Genomic DNA, 24,463 nt, shown 5'->3' on the forward strand with positions numbered 1-24,463 from the left:
ACTTTGTGTGTCTGGCTTTAAATGGGTGCTGGAGAATCAAACTGAGTTTATTAGACTTTATAGGCAAGGACCTTAACTGCTGAACCATCTCTCTAGCCCCCAACCCTCCTTCATTCTAAAAAAGAATGTAGAAAAAGCAAATGGACCCTAAAAGGGAGGACCCATGTAATCAAGTCACCTGCCTTCCCTTTCCAGGTCCAGTTGGGACAGAGAACTTTCAGCCCCTTGACCCAAACTCCAACAACAGTAACTCCACTGAGGTCAGAAGGACTCCTCTAGGTTATTACTTCGGCTAGTGAAGACTCAGGTGCACCAGGAGCCTGGCCACCATCTTGGGAATTCTTGGTTATTGTATTTAATCAATATACCCATCATGCAAGTAATCTGTCTTCGGTGTGATCCCAGGAAGTTGATGGGATGAAGAAGTGAGGCAGGAAGCCAACATAGGATGTGTAGGTGATGTGTTCTCTATGTTGAAGACTCTAGAATCAGGGAAGAACTTGCCTGAGGGAATGCTGTTCCTGAAGCACTAACTGTCCTGTACATCTTTCCTTCTTTGTTCTGGGTCAGCACCAGTGTTAGAAATGCATCTCAGGCGAGGCTTGGTGGTGCACACCTTTTATCCCAGTACTTGGGAGGCAGAGGTAAGAGGATCACCATGAGTTTGAGGCCACCCTGGACTACATAGTGAATCCCACCCAGGTCAGCTTGGGCTAGAGTGAAACCTTACCTTGGAGAACCAAAAGAAAAGAAATGCATCTCAGGAGCCAGAGCCTGCTGGGCATATGAGTAGGGTTCCAAAATCACACCCCAATCACCACCCCAACTTCATGAAAGACCTTGCTAAGAACTTAATTGTGCCCTACATATTCACATGTTGAAATACTAACTCCCAATGTGACCTTATTTAGAGACAAAGCTTTTGGGAAGGTTAATTAAGATTAAATGAGTTTGCTGGGTATGGTGACACATGCCTTTAATTTCAGCACTTGGGAGGCAGAAGTAGAAGGATTGCTGTGAGTTCGAGGCCAGTCTGAGACTACATAGTGAATTCCAGGTCAGCCAGGGCTAGAGTGAGATTCTACCTACCTGGAAGAAACAAAACAAAACAAAAAAAAAAAAAAAAGAAAAAAGAAAGAAAGAAAGAAAGAAAGAAAGAAAGAAAAAGAAATGAATCCATAATGGAATCAAGGCGTCTCAGTTACTTTCTCATTTTTTGTGAGCAAATACCTGATCAGAAGCAACTGAAGTAAAAAACGAGTTTTTTTTTATTTGCAAGGGGAGCGAGAGAGAGAAAAAATGAACATGTACACCAAGGCCTCCTGCCACTGCAAATGAACTTCAGATATATGTGCCACCTGTGCATCTTGCTTTATGTGGCCACTGGGGAATCAAACCGAGCCATTAGGCTTTGCAAGCAAGCACATTTGACCACTGATCCATCTCTTCAGCCCTGAGATTATTTTAAGGTTTATAGTTCCAGAGGCTAGAGTCCATCATAGTTGGGAAGGTATGGCAGGAACAAGTGCCAGCTTGTCACATCCTCAAATCAGCAGGCAAGAAGCAAAGAGCAAATATGAAATGGGCCAGCAATAAAACCTCAATGCTCCCCTTCCCCCTTGACTCACTTTCTCTAGCAAGGCTCCACCTCCTAAAGGCCCCATACCTTCTCAGCAGCACTAATAACTGGGAATCAAGTGTTCAAACAGAGCAGCCTGTTGGATCATTTCGCATTCAAACTACAACATAGGGTCTTTATAAAATTTGAGTTTGCCGGGCCTAGTGGCATATGCCTTTGATTCCAGCACTTGGGAGGCAGAGATAGGAGAATTGCCATGATTTGAGACCATACTGAGACTACATAGTGAATTCCAGGTGAACTTGGGCTAGAAAAAGACTCTACCTAAAAAAAAAAAAAGAAACAAAAAGAATTGAGTTTTAGGACACCTGTCCAGCTCAGTCATTAGAACCTGAGATTCTTGAAAGTTTGAGTTCTGGTCTTGAGAGATGGCTTAGCAGTTAAGGCACTGCACTGCAAAGCCTAAGAACCCAGGTTTGATTCCCAGTACCCATGTAAGCCATTTATACAAGGTGGCACATGTGTCTGGAGTTTGTTTGTGGTGGCTGGAGGCCCTGGTGTGTACATTCTCTCCCACTCTCTCTCAGTCTCTCTCTCTCCCTTTCTCTCTCTCTCTCTCTAGTAAATAAAATAAAATATTTTAAAAACTTTCGAGTTCTAACAATTGTTTAACCATTAGAGCTGGTGTCTTTACAGGAGGATAACCCACAAACAATGCCCCAAACCCAACTAATGATGTCCTTTGGCACTGATTTAATCTTTCTACAATGCATACATATATCAAAACATTATTATATGGACCATAAATATATATAATTTTCTTTGCAGATTATTTCTTTTTTAATTTATTTAAGAGAAAGAGGGGGAAGAGCGAGAGAATGGACACACCAGGGCCTCCAGCCAGTGCAACAGAAACATGTACCCCCTTGGCATCTGTCTAACATGGGTCCTGGGGAATCGAACCTGAGTCCTTTGGCTTTGCAGGCAAATGCCTTAACCACTAAACCATTCCTCCAGCCCCAGATTATATCTCTTAATTGAAGCTGGGGAAACTTTAATTTTTAGCTTAATGTGGTTTATGGTTGAAGCTTTTGTTTTGAGATCTCCTTCCTTATCTTTAGTTGTTTTTTTTTTTTCCCTCAAAGTTATACTTTTGCCTTTTTTTTTTTTTTAAATCAGGGCCATCAAATACTGTTTTGCTTAGGTTTTCTTACATCTGTGCTCTTTCTTTGCTCTCTGTCCTTATATTTCTTCCTGGCAATCTGAGACACCTTTCCTTTGGCTGAAAGGCATCCTTCAGGCTTTCCTCTGGGGTAGTTTGCTGGTGGGAAGTAGCATTAATAAAAAATAAAGGCAGCTAACTTCATAGTGAGAAGTGAATCTGTTTTAAAATGTTCTTATATCACCGTCATTCTTTTATTGTTATTTATTTAAAATATTTTATTTATTTGAGAGAGAGAGAGAGAGAGAGAGAAAGAGAGAGAATGCAGGTACACCAGGGTCTCCAGGCATTGCAGACTCCAGATACACACAACACCTTGTGCAAGAGGCTTAAGTGGGTATTGTGGAATCAAACCTGGGACCTTAGGCTTTGTAGACAAATGCCTTAACAACAGAGCCATCTCTCCAGCCCCACTTTAGTCCTTGAAAATGTATTTTCCCTGGACACTTATACTCTTTTGGTTTTAGTCTGATGATATTCCACTATCTTTGACTTCCATGGAAAGCAAAGTTTACCTCTTTTGACATCCTTGCTGGCCATATTACAGATTATAATTTCACTGTTGTTTGTTTAAGCATGAACACACCCTCTAATTAACCTACTTTGGAATGTTTCTGGGGTCCTTGATTCAGGCTGCACCTCTTTCCTGTCCCTAGGCTGCCACTGCATCTTACGGAGTTCAGATCTGTGCTTCCACAGTGTGTGTGTCTTGGTAGTACACTGTGTGCACGTGTGCTCCTGAAGGCCACAGGAGAACCCTGGCTGTTGTCCTCTATTACTCTACTGCTTGTCTCCTTGAGACAGTCTCTCACGGAACCTGGAACTGCCATTTTTCAGTAGACCACAGCAATTACCATCCTCATCACTAGGGTTTCAGGCATGCCATGTCCAGCTTTAGATGGGTGGCCTGGGAATCAACTTCAGAAGCCCAGCTCCATGTTCCCAATTTCAAGACTCTACGGACACATCGACAGCAAAACATATTTTTATCATGCCGCAAGGAACTGAGGACAGTCCTCGACCGACGATAATCAGACGTTCAGGCGGGACGCTCCAGTAAGGTTGGCAGTCACGTGGACCGAAGGGCCCGGCGTCCTCGGCCAGGAGAGGGAGAGCGGGGTGAGCCCCGGAAGACCCTAGCTCCCCTAACCCTGCGAGGCTCCGCCCTCCCTTGCCGCCACCCAATCGCGCTCGCGCCTGTCTCGCCCCGGCGGAGGAGGGCTTCCGCGGCCGGTCTGAGCGCTGTGCGGCCGCGGCGCCAACATGGAGGAGCTGCTGAAGCGCGAGCTGGGCTGCGCCTGCGTGAAGGCCTCGGGTCACTCGGGAGGCGGGTGCATTAGCCAGGGCCAGAGTTACGACACGGACACCGGAAGAGTGTTTGTGAAAGTGAACTCCAAAGCGGAGGTACGGTTGCCAGCGCGTCGGGGCTCGAGTACGGGCGGCCCCGCGAGCCCGTCTTCAGGGACGGCGACGCGCGGCCTTCGGCCCGAGCAGCGCCGCGGGTGCGACCCTCCCACCCCGAGCGGGCGAGCGCTGCGCCCCGACCGCGACGCATGGTCGCGGATTCGCGCGGGCCTCGGACCTCCTTGCCAAGGTGCTGGAAGTGGTTTCCCCGATTCTGAGGTCACTCCTTTGAGAAGAGACTTTTTTTAAGTGTTTGTTGAGGTTTCTTCCCCCTTCCACAACGGGGCGGGGGAGGGGGTATTAGGCTTTGCAAGCCAGGGCCTTTAACGGCGGAGCAATCTCTCCAGCCCCTGTTTGGTGAGTTTTGAGCAAGGACATGCGTGGACGAGCCTGCCTGGGGCTTATTTGAATTCGCAGGGACGAAAGCCCACAGAACAAAGATATTAAGTTATCAAAAATTATTTAGCCATCCTACCCTTTCTGTTTGTATGGTAAGCTTTTCTCAAGGGTCTCGTGGAAGATAAGGGGAGCCTCACTGCTGCAGGTTTTTTTAATTTATTTTTTAATTTATTTACTAGAGAGAAAGAAAGAGAGAGGCAGGTAGAGAGAAAGAATGGGTGCACACACGGCCTCCAGCCACTATAAACAAACTCCAGTCACATCCACTACCTTGTGCTTACGTGGATACTGGGGAATAGAAACTGAGTCCTTAGGCTTCACAGGCAGGCGCCTTTACCACTAAGCCATCTGTCCAGCTCCACTCCTGCAGTTTTGCTCTTGGTTGTCACATGGTGAATCATGAACTGGATGTGTTGGAAATATTCTGTGCTCTGCTTTTTGGGAGTCAAGTCTGTCATCCAGACTTTTTTTTTTTTTTTTGGTTTTTCGAGGTAGGGTCTCATAGGCCTTCTTGAGATTTGTTTTCTAGATCTTATTTACTGTGGGTCTATTCATGAGTAGCTACTTTCGTAGCTTAGAAACATCAGGCCACATAGCAGTAAATTTTTTTCTCTGAAGGAGCCATGACCATTAGCTGGGTTCATAGGCACTCTTAATTTAATTTATTTGAGAGTGACAGAGAAAGAGGCAGAGAGAGAGAAAGAGAATGGGCACACCAGGGCCTCCAGCCACTGCCAAGGAACTCCAGATGCATGTGCCACCTTGTGCATCTGTTTTATGTGGGTACTGGGGAATCCAGCCTTGAACCGGGGTCCTTAGGCTTCACAGGCAAGCGCTTAACTGCTAAGCCATCTCTCCAGCTCCACAGGCACTCTTTTCACCTCTCCTGCATTATTTAAAAAACATACTACTTCTTTCTTTAGTCTCAGGTTAGTCAGGGTCCTATTCCCCTCTATCTTCTAAAGAAAACACTGAAGGTTCTTCCTAGAACACAGTTCTTTCTTCTCAGAAACTTTGCCTCTCTAAGGGAGTAATAATACAGCATATTTACACTGTGTGTTACCTGCTAATTTGGTTAATCATAGCAGCAAGCCTATTAAATTTTGTGGTTAGACCCATTTTTCAAATGAGAAAATAGAAGCATTGAAAGCTTAAGTAACTTGCCAAGATCCCAGTTAGTAGCTGAGAGAATAAGTAGAAGAATGTCCATGGCAACACCTTTCATAGTAACCCCAAATTGGAAGCTTCGTTGTCTGTATCAACAGTTGATTGGGTGATTATAGTTTGGTACATTCACACTGTGAAGCACTATACACAGGAGAGTAAACTTTTACTGTTCATGAGCCAATATATGGAATACACTGGAATGAAGACACCAGACTGCAGAGCAGTATGACTCTGCAGAATGATCAAACAGCAGCACTGGAGGCAGGAGGATTGTGAATTTAAGGCCAGTTGGGCTACACAGCAAAACCCTGTTTCAAACAACAAAAATGATCAAACAAAGCTGGGCATGGTGACGCACGTCTTTAAAATCACAGCACTAAGGAGGCAGAAGTAGAAGGTTCACCATGAGTTCAAGGCTACCCTGAGAATACAGAATGAATTTCAGGTAAGCCTGGGCTAGAGTGAGAACCTACCTTGAAAAACAAAACCAAAAAAAAAAAGATCAAACAGGCAAAATAACTGTGATGGTGGAAGCTAGTGGTTGGCTAGGGGTGAGCAATGGCTGTGGTTGGGGAGAAGTAGGACTTCTGGTGATATTTGCACTCTTTGCTTGTTTGGTTGGTTGGTTGGTTTTTTCAAGGTAAGATCTTGAAAGCCCAGGTTGACCTGGAATTCACTATGTAATCTCAGATTGGGCTCGAACTCACAGCTATCCTACCTCAGCCTCCCAAGTTCTGAGATTAAAGGCAGGTGCTACCATGCCCGGCTGCATGCACTTTTTTTTAAAGTGGGGTGTCGGGGCTAGAAAGGTGGCATAGTGATTAAAGGCACTTGCTTGCAAGGCCAGATGGCCTGGGTTTGATTCCTCCATATCCACATAAAGCCAGATGAAAAGTTCATGCACCTGGAGTTTTCTTGTAGTGGGAAGAGGCCCTGGCATGTCCACTCCCTCTCCCTCACTGTCATTCTCTCCCTCTGCTTGCAAATAAATAAAAAATATTTTTTTAAAAAATGAGGTATGGGTAGTCAGTGGCTAGGAGGCTGCGGCTTAGTCACCGCGGCCGGGAGTGTCCCATACCAGCTCCCTGCTCCCCAGTGTCTTCCTTCGGTGTCATGTGAGTGTCTTCAGGAGTTGCTGCCTGAGTGGAAATGCTCTCAGTGGTAGAGAATGGACTGGACCCCCGGGCTGCCATCCAGGTCATCAAGAAGCTGGTGGGATCCGTGAAGGCTCTGCAGAGGCTGTATGTCTCCTGGACACAGTGGTCACTAGTGAAGATGGAGATGCCAACACCATGTGCAGTGCCCTGGAGGCTGTGTTCATCCCACGGCCTGCATGCCAAGCACATCCATGCTGAGACTGGAGGAAAGAGGAAGAAACACACCCACCACAAAATTCTGCCCCAGCCTGTCTTCTGGCCCCTCTTGAAAGCTGTCACCCACAAGTGAGAGGATTGGCATGGGGTAGGAGTTTAGGAGTGTAGGGCACTTGGCTTTTCCTCTTCAGGGGTGGGAAAAGCCATCAGACACCCTGTGTTCTAGTGTAGGAATCGTGTGAAGTGGGCTTGGAGAGGGCCTTATAGAAAAATTTATTCCTATTCCTGTTTATGAACCTGTGGCTGGTTCCCACCTCAGGGATAGTGACCTTTTGAACACACAGGGCAGAGTCAGTACAGAGTTGTATGGCTTACAAAGCCTAACATATTTATTCTGGCCCTTTACAGAAAAAGTTTGCTGGTCCTGATTTTCTGTGCTCTGAGTGTTTTCGGTTCATACTGAAGTGGTGGGGGTTATCAAGAGCATCTGAACATCCATGCAGAGACCTTGTCTTTGGTCGTGTGACCTACTGACTGCACTTTTGAGAAAGATACTGACACTGCCTCTAAGAAATATTTATGGGGCTAAGGTTGTGACTGAGTGGATAGAGCTGTGAGTTCCATCTCCAGCATCATGTAAAACCTGGCATGGTGGCTCACGCCTATTATCCCTGCCCTCAGGAGGTAGGCAGGAAGATCACAAGTTCAGGGTTATCATCGGCTATATAACAGGTTTGGGGTCAGGGTGGGCTACATGATGCACTGTTTAGAAAGGGAGGGAGGGAAGGAAAAGAAGGGGAAAAAAGCAACCCTAATTAAATTCAATGGATTAAAAATGGGCATGAAAGTAAGATGGAGATTACTGGGGAAGAAGGGTGTTCATGGGATCTGCCTCTTTCTGTCTCTTTCAAATAAATAAAAAAGTTTAAGAAAAAAAGGGTGTCATGGAAGGGGAGAAAATGAGACAAGGTCATTGGGTGAGTAAGATCAAAATATATTACATATATACACATTCACGTGTGAAATGTCAAAAGTGGAAAAATTAAAGAAAAAACCTCTAGGATGACCTAAAAGGCACCAGAGTGCTGAGAAGTGGCAGAGGAGCGCTCAGCACTGAAACACCTCTGTCACACCTTCCAAGGCTCAGGGTCCACTGCGGAAGAGGTGGCAGAAAGAATGTAAGAGCCAAAGGAAGGGTAGGACTCCTTACAATGCACTCTTCTAGACACAAAATAGCCTGGATATCCATGATCTCATAGTAGTGCCTGGTATTGCCTACACAAGACCCTCATAATAGAGGAAAAGATGATGACATCAAAAATAAAAGAGAGACTGATTGAATGGGAAAGGGGATATGATGGAGAGTGGAGTTGTGAAGGAAAAAGTACAGGGGTTGGGCAGGGAATTATCATGGTTTGTTGTCTATAATAATGGAAGTTGTCAAAAAATTTTAAATATAAAATTTAAAAAGTCCCCCCCCCAAAAAAACTGAGGTTTGGACCACAAAAAAGGAAAAGGAAGGAAGAAAACAGACTAGCATGTTGGCACAAGCCTTTAATCCCAGCACTCAGGAAGCAGAAGTAGGAGACTTGCCATGAGTTTGAAGCTAGCCTGAGATTACATAGTAAATTCCAGGTTAGCCTGGGCTAGAGCTAGACCCTACCTTGAAAACCACACAAAAAAAGATGTGTGGGGCCTCTAGAGATGGTTCAGTGGTTAAGGCACTTGCTTGAAAAGCCTAATGATCCAGGTTCAATTCCCCAGTACTCATGTAAGCCAGATGCCCAAAGTGGTGCATGCATCTGGAGAGTTCTCAGTCCAGCATACCTTTGATTTAAAATTGTAATGCCAGTCTCAGCACTTGAGAGGCAAAGGTAGAAGCATTGCTGTGAGTTTGAGGACACCTTGAGACTACAGAGTGAATTCCAGGTCAGCCTTGGGGCTAGAGCGAAACCCTGCTTTGAAAATCAAACAAACAAACAAACAAAAAACTAAAATAAAATTGTAATGCCAGGGCTGGAGAAATGGTTTAACAGTTAAGGCACTTGCCTGCAAAGCCAAAGGACTTTGATTCCCCAGCTTGATTCCCCAGGAGCCACATAAGCCAGATGCCCGAGGTGGCGCATGCATTTGGAGTTCGTTTGCAGTGGCTCGAAGCCCTGGCGCACCCATTCTCTCTCTGCCTCTTGCCTTCTCTCAAATAAATAAAAAATAAAATAAGATGCCAGAAGAAAACATCTGTATAGTCTTTCCCCAATGACCTTGGTCTCCCTCTTTTTCTTCCATTATTTTACTGACAGGCAAAAAGAATGTTTGAAGGTGAGATGGCAAGTTTAACTGCTATTTTGAAGACAGACACAGTGAAAGTACCCAAGCCCATCAAGGTTCTTGATGCCCCAGGAGGTGGGAGTATGCTCGTGATGGAGCATTTGGACATGCGATATCTGAGCAGGTCTGTCTTGACATATCTTTATATATTTTTTTCTCTATGTGGTTCTTTTATTACTGGATCTTGTACTTTGGGACATGATTTTGAGGAGTTATGGCTCTGCAAAATGAGTAGCATGTACTCTGTCAGTTCAAGGCCAAAGTAGGATGATGACAAAGGACCCAATGCAAAGTTGAATGAAGCTGAAAAAGGTAGTCAAATAGTTGGAACCTCTTGCCTTTTATTTATATATATATAATTTATTTATATGTTAGAGAGAAAGAGAGAATGGACACAATGAGGCCTCCAGCTGCCGCAAATGAACTCCAGATGCATGTGCCACCTTGTGCATCTGGCTCGCGTGGGTCCCGGAGAATTGAACTTGGGTCCTCAGGCTTTGCAGGCAAGTGCCTTAACTGCTAAGCCATCTCTCCAGCCCTTATTACTAGTATTTTCTTTTTTAGTCAAGCCCAACAGACCGTCTTTTTTTTAATGTGAGAGAGCAAGAGTGTGAGAGAGAACTGGCAAGCCAAGGCCTCCATGTGCATCACATTGTGTGCATGTGTGACCTTGCACATTTGCATCACCTTGTGCATCTGGCTTATGTAGGATGTGAAGAGTTAAATATAGGTCCTTAGCCTTCACTGGCAAATGCCTTAACTACTAAGCCATCCTATCCAGCCTTCCACCCCTTATTTTTATATTATAATTTTGGTTTTTTGAGGTAGGGTCTTGCTCTAGCCCAGGCTGACCAGGAATTCACCATGTAGTCTCAGACTGGCCTTGAATTCTCTGTAATCCTCCTACCTCTGCCTCCCTCCCAAGTGCTGGGATTAAAGGTGTGTGCCACCATGCCCAGCTCTTTTTTTTTTTTTTTTTTGAAGCAAGCCTAACAAATTGGCCTTTTATTTTGGAGAGAGGGGCAAAATTAGCACATCAGGGCATTTAGCCACTGCAGTTGAACTCTAGACACATTCACCCCTTGTGCACTTGCATCACTGCATCTGGCTTACTTGGGACCTTGAGAGTTGAACATGAGTCCTTAGGCTTCACAGGCAAGTGCCTTAACTGCTAAGCCATCTCTCCAGTCCCCCTTTTTTTTGAGAAAGAGAAAGAGGCAGAGAGAGAGAAAGGGCACTCCAGGGCTCCTAGCCACTGCAAGTGGACTCTGGATACATGCACGCCTCTTTGTGCATCTGGCTTACATGGGTACTGGGGAATCAAACCTGGATCCAAAGGTTTTGCAGGCAAGTACCTTAACCACTAAGCCATCTCTCCAGCCCCTGTTTGTTTGTTTGCTTTTTCTGTTTTTTTCTTTTTCTTTTTTCTTTTCTTTTTTTTTTTTTTTTTGAGGTATGATTTTGCTGTAGCCCAGGCTGGTCTGGAATTCACTGTAGTGTCAAGGTGGCCTCAAACTCATGGTGATCCTCCCACCTCTGCCTCCCCAGTTGAAGGTGTACGCCACCATGCCTGGCTTTTGTGTTTTGAGATAGGATTTCATGTACCACAGGCTAGCCTGTAACTCACTATGAAGCCAAGGCTGATTCCTTGCCTCTACTTCCCAAGTGCTGAGGTTACACTTATGTGCCACTACACCTGACTTTACTTTTTGTTTCAGTAGAATAGAGCTTCTGTCCTCAAAATGTTTGAACTGCTTCATGTGCCCTGGGACCTTTCAAATGGATATGCATCTCCTATTCTTGTATCATTTATTTAGTTGCTGACTTTTTTTTTAATAGTCATGCTGCAAAGCTTGGAACCCAGCTTGCAGATCTACACCTTGAGAACAAGAAGCGAGGAGAGGTGCTCCTGAAGGAGGCAAGCACAGTGGGTAAGAGCCTGAGTGGGCTATTGGAGGTGGTCATTCAGATATGTGGGCTCAGGGATGAGGTAGTGCTGCAGCCTGTTATTCTAAGGCTGCATGGACATCATGCATGTGATCAGCACAGTGTGGCCTACAAGTATTGAAAGTCAGGAAATGTTTGCTGGACTTGAAACCCCATTAAACAGTGTCTTTTCTTTAAGTACACATTTAAGTACACATCCTCTTCCTCCTCCTCCTCCTCCTTCTTCTTTTTTTTTTTTTTGTACTTTATTTATCACGGGCAGGGGGGACAAGGGTGTGCCGTGGCCTCTAGTAACTGCAAACAAACTCCAGATGCATGTACAACTGTGTGCATCTGTCTTACATGGGTACTGGGGAATCAAACCTGGGTCCTTAGGCTTTGCAGGTAAGCACCCTAACCATTGAGCAATCTTTCCAACCCTACACGTCATTGTTAAAGGTTAGAATGACAGCCCTCATAACTGACCTATTTAAAGCTTAGTGTGGTGTTTGGACTGAGGGAATTTTCTAGTATTTTCAGCCTCTACAGTTGATAATCCATAGGTAGCACATGTACTGACTCTGTTCACAGTAGCTGATAGTCAGAAAGCAGATAACCCAGAATCTACTATGTGAGGTGTATTGATTATGTCCTGTCAGCCTGCCCTTACTATGTGGATGTGTTGATGGATCTCATCAGCTTGCCCATCTGTGAGGATGCACTTATGTGTTCCATCAATCTGTACTTTCTGTGTGGATTTTCTGACAGGTCCTTAAAGCATTCCCACGTGTAAGAATCTGATGATACATCCCACCTGTCTGCCTGTCCTGTGAGGATCTGCTGATAGGTCCCATCATACTGCTTATCCTTGTCCTACTGATGTGTCCCATCAGCCTGCTAGTCCTGAGAGGACCTTCTGACAGTTTTCATTAGTCTGCATATTCTATAAGGATCTCTGACAGGTCCTGTCAGTGTGCTTATCTTGTGAAGGAAGATACACTAACAGGTCCTATCATCCTGCCCAACCTGTGAAAATATACTGATGGGCCCTGTTGGATTGCCTTTCTTGTCACTTACAAACTGTGTGGAGTTCAGTCCATTGGGATTTTCTTTTTTTTAATATAATTTTTTTTTTATTTATTTGAGAGCGAAAAGGGCAGAGAGAGAGAGAGAGAGAGCGAGAGAGCGAGCATACCAGGGCCTCTAGCCACTGTAAATAAACTTCAGACGCCTGCACCACCTTGTACATCTGGCTTACGTGGGTCCTGGGGAATTGAACCTGGGTCCTTTGGCTTTGCAGGCAAATGCCTTAACTGCTAAGCTATCCCTCCAGCCCATTGGGATTTTCTTGAGTTTAGGGAGCTGCATAGGATTGAGATTCACTATGTAGTCTCAGGGTAGCCTTGAACTCACGGCAATCCTCCTACCTCTAAGACCATTTCAAAGTACAGTACTTTATCAAAAATGATACTATGGCCGGGCTTGGTGGCGCACGTCTTTAATCCCAGCACTTGGGAGGCAGAGGTAGGAGGATTGCCATGACTTCGAGGCCACCCTGAGACTACATAGTGAATTCCAGGTCAGCCTGGGATAGAGCGAGACCCTGCCTCAAAAAAAAAAAAAAAAAAAATGATACTATGCTGGCTGTGGTGGCACACACTTTAACCCCAGTACTCTTGAGGCAGTGTTAGGAAGATCATCATGAGCTTGAGGCCAGCCTGGGACTATAGCCTGAGTTCCAGGCCAGCCTAGGCTAGAATGAAACTCTACCTTGAACCCCCTCACTACCATTGTTTCTTAATTGATTATGTGATCTATTTTTTTCTTCTCTAAGGAGTCTTGTTTGTTTATTTTTATTTTTATTTTTTTTTGGTTTTTCGAGGTAGATTCTCACTATAGCCCAAGCTGACTTGAGATTTACTATGTAGTCTCACTCAGGCTGGCCTCAAACTCACAAAGATCCTCCCACCTCAGCCTCCTGAATGCTGGGATTAAAGACATGCCCCATGCCTAGCTATTTATTTATTTTTGATATAGTGTTGTTCACTCCCCTAATCCCATGCATCTTCTGATACTGCTTCTGCTAGTGTCCTTGGCTATTAAATCTGCTGGAACTATCTCTGTTCTGAATGACCTGGTAGTTAATAGAGACCAGGGTACTTGTTTGTTTCTGGGTTAGGACATGAGAAAGTAAGGGCACACTGACTACAAGGAAATGCTGAGTTCTAAGAATGGGTTCAAGTATCTCTTGGAACACGGGGGACAACTAGTTATCTTTCTCTTTTTTTCTTTTTTGTATGCAAGGGAAAGGAGGTGGGCAGGAAGAGCAGCTCTTCGTGAACCAGTTTGGGTTTGATGTGGTAACATGCTGTGGATACCTCCCTCAGGTGAGTGGCACAGCACTCATTTCTAGTTGATAGTCAGATTGGCTATTGAAACAAAAAGGGGGCAGCAGCCTCTTTGTTTCCAGTGAGATTTTGTAACTCTTCACATTCTTTTTCTCTTTGCTAGTTTATAAGAAATTGACATACCTTACATAGATAATATGGAACCATGTGTAGTGGCACTTAGGAGGATGAGATAGGAGAATCAGTGTGAGTTTGAGCTCAGCCTGAAGCTACTGAGTGAGTTCCAGAACAGCCTGGCTACAGTGAGACCCTACCTCAAAAAAACTAAAACAGGCTGGAGAGATGGCTTAGCGGTTAAGCCTAAGGACCCCGGTTCGAGGCTCGCTTCCCCAGGTCCCACGTTAGCCAGATGCACAAGGGGGCGCACACATCTGGAGTTCGTTTGCAGAGGCTGGAAGCACTGGCACACCCATTCCCTCTCTCTCCCTCTTTCTCTCTGTGTCTGTCACTCTCAAATAAATAAATAAATAAATAATTTAAAATAAAAAAATTAAAAAAAAAAAAAACTAAAACAGCCGGGCGTGGTGGTACATGCCTTTAATCCCAGCACTTGGGAGGCAGAGGTAGGAGGATTGCCGTGAGTTCAAGGCCACCCTGAGACTACATAGTTAATTCCAGGTCAGCCTGGGCCAGAGTGAGACCCTACCTCGAAAAACCAAAAAAAAAAAAAAAATCAAAACAAACATACAACAGCAAAACCATAGATAAACACGGAGAAACAGATAGAAGTAACAACATAGGATGTTAGGTTTTATTTGCAAGCAGAGAGAGAAGAGAGGCAAACAGAGAGAATGGACATGCCAGGGCCACTGGCCATGGCAAATGAACTCCAGCTGCTTGTGCTCCCCTCCCCCCCTGTGTATCTAGCTTACGTGGGTCCTGGAGAGTTGAACTTGGGTCCTTTGGCTTCGCAGACAAGTGCCTTAACTGCTAAACCATTTCTCCAGCCCAGGATGCTAGGTTTTTAGAAAATTCAGCTGGGTATGGTGGTGCATGCCTTAATCCCAGCACTTGGGAGACAGAGGTAGGAGGATTGCTATGAGTTCAAGGCCACCCTGAAACTACATAGGTCAGCCTAGACTAGAGCAAGACCCTACCTCAAAAAAAAAAAAAAAAAAATCCTGTGTTTTATTTAAAAAAAAAAATTTTTTTTAATTTATTTGAGAGCGACAGACACAGAGAGAAAGACAGATAGAGGGATAGAGAGAGAATGGGTGTGCCAGGGCTTCCAGCCTCTGCAAACGAACTCCAGACGCGTGTGCCCCCTTGTGCATCTGGCTAACATGGGACCTGGGGAACCGAGCCTTGAACCGGGGTCCTTAGGCTTCACAGGCAAGCGCTTAACCGCTAAGCCATCTCTCCAGCCCCTGTGTTTTATTTTAAATATCCAGTCAGGGGCTGGGAAGATGGCTTAGTGGTTAAAGAGACTTGCTAGCAAAAGCCTGCTGGCCCAGGTTCAAGTTCCAAGCCTCCCCTGTAAGCCAGATGGACAAAATGATACAAGTGTCTGGAGTTAATTTGCAATCACAAGAGGCCCTGGTGCACCTCTCCCCCCATCTCTCTTTACCTCCCTCCCTCCCTCTCTTTCACATACATAAACATATGCAAATAAATAAATAAATAAATTTTTAAATTGCCATTTAATCTCCCATATCCATATGTTCTGCATCTGAATTCACCCAACTGAATTGAAAATATTCAGGAAAAAGTTATATCTACACTGAATGTGGGCACTTTTCTTGCTGTTATTTCATAATATAATATAACAACTATTTATATAGCATTTATATTATATTAAATACTGTAAGTAATCTTGAGATGATTTAAAGCATATGGCAGGGTACATGTAGGTTTTGTGCAAAATATACATCATTTTAGAATAAGGTCTTGAATATCTCCAATTCCTTGTGGATACCAAGGTACTGAACTCTCAGAGACAACACAGTGACAAGGAATTGTACCTTTCAGTTTTGTGGTTTTAAAGTATGCTCCTCTGGAAGTTTCTTCCTGGGAAGTTCTGCTTAATGCCCAGTAAATATGGAGTGGGTAGGATGGAAGCTCTGCTTTTGGGGGACAAACAGATGGCTCCTGAGAAGGAAATAATGCAGAATCTAGAAGCTTCCAGGGGTTTCCTGGTGGCACAGCGTTCATAGATTTTTTTTTATTTTTATTTATTTATTTGAGAGCACCAGACAGAGAGAGAAAGACGCTGATATAGAGAGAGAGAATAGGCGTGCCAGGGCCTCTAACCACTGCAAACGAACTTCAGATGTGTGCGCCCCCTTGTGCATCTGGCTAACGTGGGTCCTGGGAACTGAGCCTCTAACCAGGGTCCTTAGGCTTCACAGGCAAGCGCTTAACCGCTAAAGCCATCTCTCCAGCCCTTCATAGATTTTTTTTTTTTAATTTTATTTATTTATTTATTTGAGAGCGACAGACACAGAGAGAAAGACAGATAGAGGGAGAGAGAATGGGCGCGCCAGGGCTTCCAGCCTCTGCATACGAACTCCAGATGCGTGCGTGCGCCCCCTTGTGCATCTGGCTAACGTGGGACCTGGGGAACCGAGCCTCGAACCGTGGTCCTTAGGCTTCACAGGCAAGCGCTTAACCGCTAAGCCATCTCTCCAGCCCCCTTCATAGATTTTTTTTAAAGTTGTAGAAGCTTGTCTGTTACCTTGCCTTGGGGCGTTGAATGGTGCTCTCTAGTCTTGCCTGTCCCAGGCAGGTTGCATCAGCTGGCATTTCTCTTTTATCTCTTCTTACCTCTAACTCACCATTTAGGTGTGTTTGTGTACATGTGTCTATGTGCATCTATATATGGTACTGTGTTCTCCTGTGTCACATCCTGCTGTGTGGGTTACTTTGCTCTTGTTTTATTTATTTATTTTAGAGAGAGGCAGAGAGAATTTGCATGCTAGGGCCTCAGCCACTGAAATCGAACCCCAGATGCTTGTGCCACCTAGTGGGCATGTGTGCCCTTGCACTTGAATCACCTTTGTGCATATTGCTTAGGTGGGATCTGGAGAGTTGAACATAGGTCCTTAGGCTTTGCAGGCAATCACCTTAACAACTAAGCCATCTCTCCAGCCCTTGTGTTTTGTGTTTTGTGTTTTGTGTTTTTTTTTTTTTTTTTTTTTTTTTTGAGGTAGGGTCTCTAGCCCAGGCTAACCGGGAATTCACTATGTATTCTCAAGGTAGCCTTGAACTCATGGCGATCCTCCTACCTCTGCTTTCTCCCAAGTGCTGGTATTAAAGGCATGCAACACCACACCCAGCCCTTGTTTGTTTTTTTGTTGTTTGTTTTTTGTTTTTTTCAGTGCTGAGGACTGAACCCAGGGCCTTGTGCTTGCTAGGCAAGCACTCATCCACTGAGCTAAATCCCCAAACCCTTGGTTTTTTGAGGTAGGGTTTTACTCTAGCCCATGTTGACCTGGTATTCACTATGTAGTCTCATGGTGGCCTTGAACTCATGGCAATCCTCCTGCCTCTGAGTGCTGGGATTAAAGGTGTGCACCACCTTGCCTGGCTTTGCTCTGCTCTTGTGTGTCTGTCTTGTGTCCCTCCTGTGTGGGAATATCCAGTGGTCTGGACATCTTTTTTTGGGAGGGGGAAATCTTTTTGATTTTTTTGTTGTTGTTGTTGTTTATTTATCTTAGAGAATGGGTGTACCAGGTTCTTGAGCCACTGCAAACAAATTCCAGATGCATGTGCCACCTTGTACATTTGGCTTACGTGGGTACAGGGAAATTGAACCTGGGTCCTTAGGCTTCACAGGCAAGCACCTTAACTGCTGAGCCACCACTCCAGCCCTTTGGGAACCTTTTTACATAAGATTCATAGGACTTTTCTCATTATCACTTTCTGAACAAAGGTTAAAATATGGCTAGGCAGCTATGAGCAGATGGTCAGAAATGAGCCATACGAATCAGGAAAGTCTACTAGCTGTGTCTTCTGTTCCAGAGTGGGTGTAATTAATAGAATATGTCCCAGTGCTCTTCAATCTTTAAAGACTACAATGTCTTGATCCCACTGCTTGTTAGACGACCTAAGGTCTCACTCAGCCTGTTTCAAGGTTCTGTGCTACTTGGTCATCCCTCCTGTGGCTGCTACATCTGCTGCACACTTTCTGCAGTCCTTTCCTCTTGGGATACTTCTGTGTATTCAAGCCATCCTTCAGACATTTTCTGGTGAACTCTACTTTCTCCTTTGCTGTCTTCTATGCAGGTAAATGACTGGCAGAAGGATTGGGTTACATTCTATGCCCAGCAACGCATTCAGCCCCAGATCGACATGGTGGAGAAGAAGTCTGGGGACCGGGAAGCTCTTGAGCTCTGGTCTGCTTTGCAGGTGAGCAGGGCCACTGCTGAATGCCTAGTGCCAACAATATGCCCCATTGAGTCATGATAAGGGGAAGGCACCAAGGCAGGTGTGTTATCTCTGAGTCTGGTCCTGGACAGGAAGCAGTGCATATGTCACTGTCCCATTTGCTCTACTCCCCCCACCCTGGGCCAGACATACATGAATACTTTGCTGTTACTCAAATATATGGAACAGCACTTGGGAAAACATTTGCTTCCCCATATGCATTGACTATCTTCCTCCCTGCAGTTGAAGATCCCTGACTTTTTCCGTGACCTGGAAATCATTCCCTCTTTACTTCATGGAGACCTCTGGGGAGGAAACGTTGCAGAAGATTCCTTTGGGCCCATCATTTTCGATCCAGCATCCTTCTATGGTCACTCAGAGTATGAGCTGGCAATAGCTGGCATGTTTGGGGGCTTCAGTAGTTCCTTTTACTCTGCCTATCACAGCAAAATCCCCAAGGCTCCAGGATTTGAGAAACGTCTGAAGTTGTACCAGCTCTTTCATTACCTGAACCACTGGAATCATTTTGGGTCAGGGTACAGAGGTTCATCCCTAAACATCATGAGGAACATCACCCAATGAGCTGTTTTCCCACCAGAAGGCAGAGTCTCTAAGAAGTGTGCTGAGGGTCTTGTTTCTCCACAGTCCTATTCCTCATGAATTCTTCTTGTTGACCCCATAGTTGGATTGCGTGCAGTCACTCAGTGGCTTATTTCCAAGCCTCCTGAAGTATGGGTTGCCTCAGGAAAGGTTATGATGACCTCAGGTTTTACATTTTGTTAGATTTCCTGCCTGGATAAGGCCATACTGATGATGTAAACATTTAGTAATGCTTTGCTCCAAAGGTAAAGAACTGTGAGTGACTGTATGGGAAGAATGGAGGGTGCCCATTGTGCAGGGAAGTGACTGGTATGTCCACCTGCTGCCTCTCCACGTCAGCAATATCTCTGACCTGTTCAGTCATACTTTGTCATGCTAAGACTTGGAATCTTACCATCACATGGAATCATCCTAATAGAAGCCTTGAATAATGACCAATTATACAATCAAATACATTCTCTTTTCTTTGTGCAGTATCTCTGGATCCTACTAAGGGCAGAGCAGGTCAATAGATTGGTTTTGGGACTGACCAAGTTGCCAGCCTTAAAGTTAATTTGGTAATTTTAGGAGCCTTCAACTACTGTAATTCCAACTTTGTGCTGTTTTCCACAGCTTGCCAAGTTGTCGTTCCTTTGCAGCTTATAAAATGAGTATTGGACTAATATTTTTTTCTGTCTTTCAGCATTGTAATAATGAGAAATTTTGTGAATGGTATTGATGTTGATAAATCTTTTTACCTAAAAGTTTGAATAAATTTTCAGTAGTTTCAGTGATGCCTGAGTCTATATATTTCCTTATTTTTCATTCTACATTTATCCTAGCTGTTTTCTTAGAAACCTATGTAATACTTTGTGCCAATAAGTAAGTTTCTTTCTGTCCTTCCTCTCCCTCTCTTTCTCCTTCTCTCCGTCTCACCCCCTGCCCCAGTCTCTCCTATCTTCTGCCCCCTATATCTTTGGCAGGGTCCATTCTAGCCCAGGCTGACCTAAGATTCACCCTGTGGCCCCAAGCTGGCCTCAAACTCACTGAGATCCTCATACTTCATCCTCACATGCTGTGTTTTTTAAAAGAAATATCTATATCTATATCTATCTATCTATCTATATAATTTTTTTAAGGTAGAGTTTCACTCTAGCCCAGGCTGACCTGGAATTCACTATGTAATCTCAGGGTGGCCTTGAACTCATGGCAACCCTCCTACCTCTGCCTCCCAAGTGCTGGGAATTTATTTGCCAGCTGAGAGTGGACATGACAGGCTCTAACCTCTGCAGAGGAACTCTAGATGCATGTACCACCTTGTGCATCTGGCTTTATGTGGGCACTGAGGAATCGAACATGGGTTCTTTGGCTTTGCAGGCAAGCACCTTAATTGCTGAGCCATCTCTCCAGCCCTTTTTTTTGTTCAAATAAAGAATAGTACAGGGCTGGAAAGATGGCTTAGTGGTTAAGCGCTTGCCTATGAAGCCTAAGGACCCCGGTTCAAGGCTCAATTCCCGAGTACCCACATAAGCCAGATGCACAGAAGGTTCATGCATATGGAGTTCGTTTGCAGTGGCTGGAGGCCCTGGCGTGCCCATTCTCTCTCTGTCTATCTGCCTCTTTTCTCTCCGTCCTGTCGCTCTCAAATAAATAAAATAAGCAAAAAACAAAACAAAACACAACAACTTAAAAAAATAAATAGTACAGGGCCTGGTGTGGTGGTGCATGTCTTTAATCCCAGCACTTGGGAGGCAGAGGTAGGAGGATTGTGGTGAGTTCAAGGGTACCCTGAGACTACATAGTGAATTTCTTTTTTTTTTTTTTGACTCTTGAATATTTATTATTACATTAAAGGCTTCCAGATGGGGTTTCCATCCACTTGGCAGACAGTAACGAACATATGACATTGGCATTTCTATTCTGTTCACCCCCTCTTTTCATTTTCAATTACATTTTTAAATTCTTAGCAAGTGTATTAGTCCAGGCTCTTCAAAGAAACAGAACCAATAGGATATAAATTATATGTGCATATAGGTAATGTGGGAAGGGATTTTTTTTTTTTAAATTAGGGGAACTGGCTTACACAGTGATGGAGGCCATCTGAAAGCTGGAGACTCAAAGACAATAATGTGGCTCAGTCCAAGTACTCAGGCTCGAGAACCTGGGGAGCCAGGGTCACAGCTGTCAGTCTAAGGCTGAGGACCTGAGAACCTGGGAGTGGCTGGTGCATTTCCTAGAGTGTAATGCCCAGAGAATCTGGAGTTTTGTTGTCCAAAGACAGGGAAAGATGGAAAATTCTGTGTGTGTGTATGTGTGTGTGAGAGAGAGAGAGAGAGAAAGAGAGGGAGACTCCTCTTTTTTTTTTTTTTTTGAGCACTCAGCGAATTGCATAGTGTCTACCTACCTCTGATAAAAATGAACCCTCTTTATTTAGTTTGCTTATTCAAGTACCAGAAATAATCCTTTACTGGCTTAGTGTCCTTTAATCCCATCAAATTGGCATCTAAAATTGACCATCACAACAAGATTTGTAAGGACTATAGAACATATGCAGCAGTATTTAAAATTATACGAACAATAGACTAATGTAGCTAGGCGTAGTGGTGCAAACTTGCTAGCTACTGGAAGCGAAGGCAGGAGGATTTCAAGTGCAAAGCCTCCTTGGGCTACAGAGTGAGTTCAAGTCTAGCCTGAGCAACTTAGTGAGACCTGTCTCAAAATGAGTGAAAAAAGGCATGGAGATGTGGATAGAGCACTTGCCTAGCATGTGGGAGGCCCTAGGTTCAATCTCTAACATTGCAAAACATATGTATAAAAATTAGCATATATGTCTAGATATTTATGCACCAATGGGAAGAAAACCCCCACAAGACTTCTTCCTAAGGTTCACATATTTATTATTCTCTAGTTTGATTTTCCCCCAGATAGGTTATAATTTTCCTTACATTAATAAATGTACATTTGGGCTGGAGAGATGGCTTAGCGGTTAAGCGCTTGCCTGTGAAGCCTAAGGACCTCGGTTCGAGGCTTGGTTCCCCAGGTCCCACGTTAGCCAGATGCACAAGGAGGTGCACGCATCTGGAGTTCGTTTGCAGAGGCTGGAAGCCCTGGTGCGCCCATTCTCTCTCTCTCCCTCTATCTGTCTCTCTGTGTCTGTCGCTCTCAAATAAATAAATAAATAATTTTTAAAAAAAGTACATTGGCATAAGGTTCACATATTTATTATTCTCTAGTTTGATTTCCCCCCAGATAGGTTCTAATTTTCCTTACATTAATAAATGTACATTGACATAATTATATCTAATGGACACATAATATTCCAAGGTAAAAATCCCTAAAATTTATTTTAAAATATTATTTATTTATTTATTTATTTTCAAGCCGAGAGAGAGAGAAAGGAGGTGAGGGGCATGCCAAGGCCTCCAGCCACTGCCAACAAACTCCAGACACATGTGCCATTTTGTGCATGTGGCTTTACGTGAGTACTGGGAAATCAAACCTATGTTATTAGGCTTTATAGGCAAGCACCTTAATCACCGAACCATTTCTCCAGCCTCCTAAAATTTATTTAACTGGCCATTTCTACTTGTCTTTTATAAATCATGGAACTACATAGTGAATTTCAGGTCAGCCTGGGCTAGAGACCCTACCTCGAAAAACAAACAAGCCGGGCGTGGTGGCGCACGCCTTTAATCCCAGCCCTCGGGAGGCAGAGGTAGGAGGATCGTCGTGAGTTCAAGGCCACCCTGAGACTACAGAGTTAATTCCAGGTCAGCCTGGACCAGAGTGAGACCCTACCTCGAAAAACCAAAAAAGAAAAAAAGAAAAACAAAAAAAGAATAGTACTGAGCAAAGAAGAGGAACAGCCCCTGTGCTCTGTGGACTGTTGATATTTGACCAGTGGTTCTACTTACTGGTTTTTTTTATATTTTATTTATTTATTTATTTATTTGAGAGAGAGGGAAGGGAAGAGGCAGAGAGAAAAAGAATGAGCACACCAGGGCCTCCAGCCACTGCAAACGAACTCCAGACCCATGTGCCCCCTTGTGCATCTAGATTAGGTGGGTCCTGGGGAATAGAACCAGGGTCCTTAGGCTTCCCAGACAAATGCCTTAACCACTAAGGAATTTCCCCAGCCCTTAAACACTGTTTTTATACTGTGAAATTTGGAAAATGATAAAGGAGAATTAAAGTACTTCAGAACTTCTGGGCATAGTGGCAAACACCTTTAATCCCAGCACTTGGGAGGCAGAGGTAGGAGGACCACTGTGAGTACAAGGCCAGCCTGAGTCTACAGAGTGTGTTCCATGTCAGCCTTGGCTAGAGTGAGACCCTACCTCAAAACATTCAAAAAATAAAAAAATAAATTACTGTAGGACTATATTAGAAGGAAGAAGCCAATCAGTGACCACATCAGGTCTAGCTCACCAATGTTTAAAGGGATGGATACCAGGATATCATTGAAGAGGGTGGATTCATCTGCTCTTGCTTATGTTATTTGTATCTTATATAGGTCAAGGCATTATCGCAGAAGCCAGAAGTAGAACTGATACTTGTAGAGTTCCAGGGTATTTTTTTAAAAAAATTAACCAATTAGAAAGAGAGAGAAAGACAGATGGGAAAAAATGGGTGCTTAAGAGCCTCCAGCTACTGCAAACAAACTAGACACACATTCACCACCCTGTGTCTGGCTTTACATGGGGATACTGAGGTATTTTTTTATCCCAAGGTAGGGTCTCACTCTAGCTCAGGCTGACCTGGAATTAACTATGTAGTCTCAGGCTGGCCTTGAACTCACAGTAATCCTCCTACCTCTGCCTCCCAAGTGCTGGGATTAAAGACATGCACCACCATGCCCTGCTAGGTATTACTGTTTTGTTTTGTTTTTTGTCGTTGTTGTTTGTTTTTTTGAGGTAGAGGTGTTGTAGCTTAGGTTGACCTAGAATTCACTCTGTATTCTCAGAGTGTCCTCGAACTCTCTGCAGTCCTCCTACCTCTGCTTCCCAAGTGCTAAGACTAAAGGCATGCTCCTCCATGCCAGGCTGGTACTGGGGAATTGAACTTGGTAAGGCAAGTGCCTTAATCGCTATGCCATCTCTCCTGCTCTAGAGTTCCAGTTTTTGTGGGTTAGGGATTTATGGAAAGGAAGAGAACCATGACTTTGAAGAGCTTGTGCTCAGTTTCAGATTTGGTTATTCCTGGACCACCATTTACCAAGAGTTTAGCTTACTTATTCTGATCCTGGGAAAGCCATTAGCTGTATCCAAGGAAAATGATGTCATGAGAAATGTCCTTAAAGTAGATTATGCTGCATCACTGGAGCTCTCTGGTTAGCTAGTTTGACTGAAAAGCAGAATTTAAATGCCCCATCCAGCAGGGAGTTAAACAAGGACCCAAGGGGAAATTAACCTGGATGAGAGACAAGAGGCACAAAGAAGGAGACCAAGTCTAGAGTCTGATCAAGGTCTCAAATTTATTCAGGCAAGCACAAGCTTATATACAGAAAACAAAACTTTCTAGACAGTGCCTATGTGCCTAAAGTCTGCTCTACAAACGCCTCTGTGTCTGAAGACTGTTTTCCAAGGCCATACCATAAGGCCTCTGTGTCTGGAGATCCAAGACCAGCTGAAGTTTTCATGGTCAAAGAGCAGCTACAGCTCCCAACATTTAAAAAATAATAATTTGTATATATATTATAAAATTGATCCCTGCTAATTTTTTTTTCAAGATGGGGTCTCACTGTAGCTCACGCTGATCTAGAATCCACTCTGAA

General features: G+C 44.3%; 1 protein-coding gene across 1 annotated transcript; it reads left to right on the forward strand.

Moving 5' to 3' along the window:
- Positions 1-4,020: 4,020 nt before the first annotated feature.
- Positions 4,021-19,484, forward strand: LOC101595424 (fructosamine 3 kinase related protein). Its single transcript, XM_004655027.2, has 6 exons — positions 4,021-4,205; positions 9,385-9,536; positions 11,252-11,343; positions 13,643-13,725; positions 17,971-18,093; positions 18,355-19,484. Exons 1-6 carry the CDS (start codon positions 4,065-4,067, stop codon positions 18,691-18,693), a joined length of 930 nt encoding a protein of 309 aa, XP_004655084.1. The 5' UTR covers positions 4,021-4,064; the 3' UTR covers positions 18,694-19,484.
- Positions 19,485-24,463: the final 4,979 nt, after the last annotated feature.

This window comes from Jaculus jaculus, chromosome 9 (assembly GCF_020740685.1).
Source record: "Jaculus jaculus isolate mJacJac1 chromosome 9, mJacJac1.mat.Y.cur, whole genome shotgun sequence".
Taxonomy (NCBI): Eukaryota; Metazoa; Chordata; class Mammalia; order Rodentia; family Dipodidae; genus Jaculus; species Jaculus jaculus.

What these genes read in the sequence shown, in the direction of transcription:
- LOC101595424 (XM_004655027.2), top strand. Translation starts at nt 4,065, where the DNA reads ATGGAGGAGCTGCTGAAGCGCGAGCTGGGCTGCGCCTGCGTGAAGGCC. An exon ending in GAAGGAGGCAAGCACAGTGG is followed by an intron (nt 11,344 to 13,642) that starts GTAAGAGCCTGA and finishes TTTGTATGCAAG; the next exon opens with GGAAAGGAGGTGGGCAGGAA. An exon ending in AGCTCTGGTCTGCTTTGCAG is followed by an intron (nt 18,094 to 18,354) that starts GTGAGCAGGGCC and finishes TCCTCCCTGCAG; the next exon opens with TTGAAGATCCCTGACTTTTT.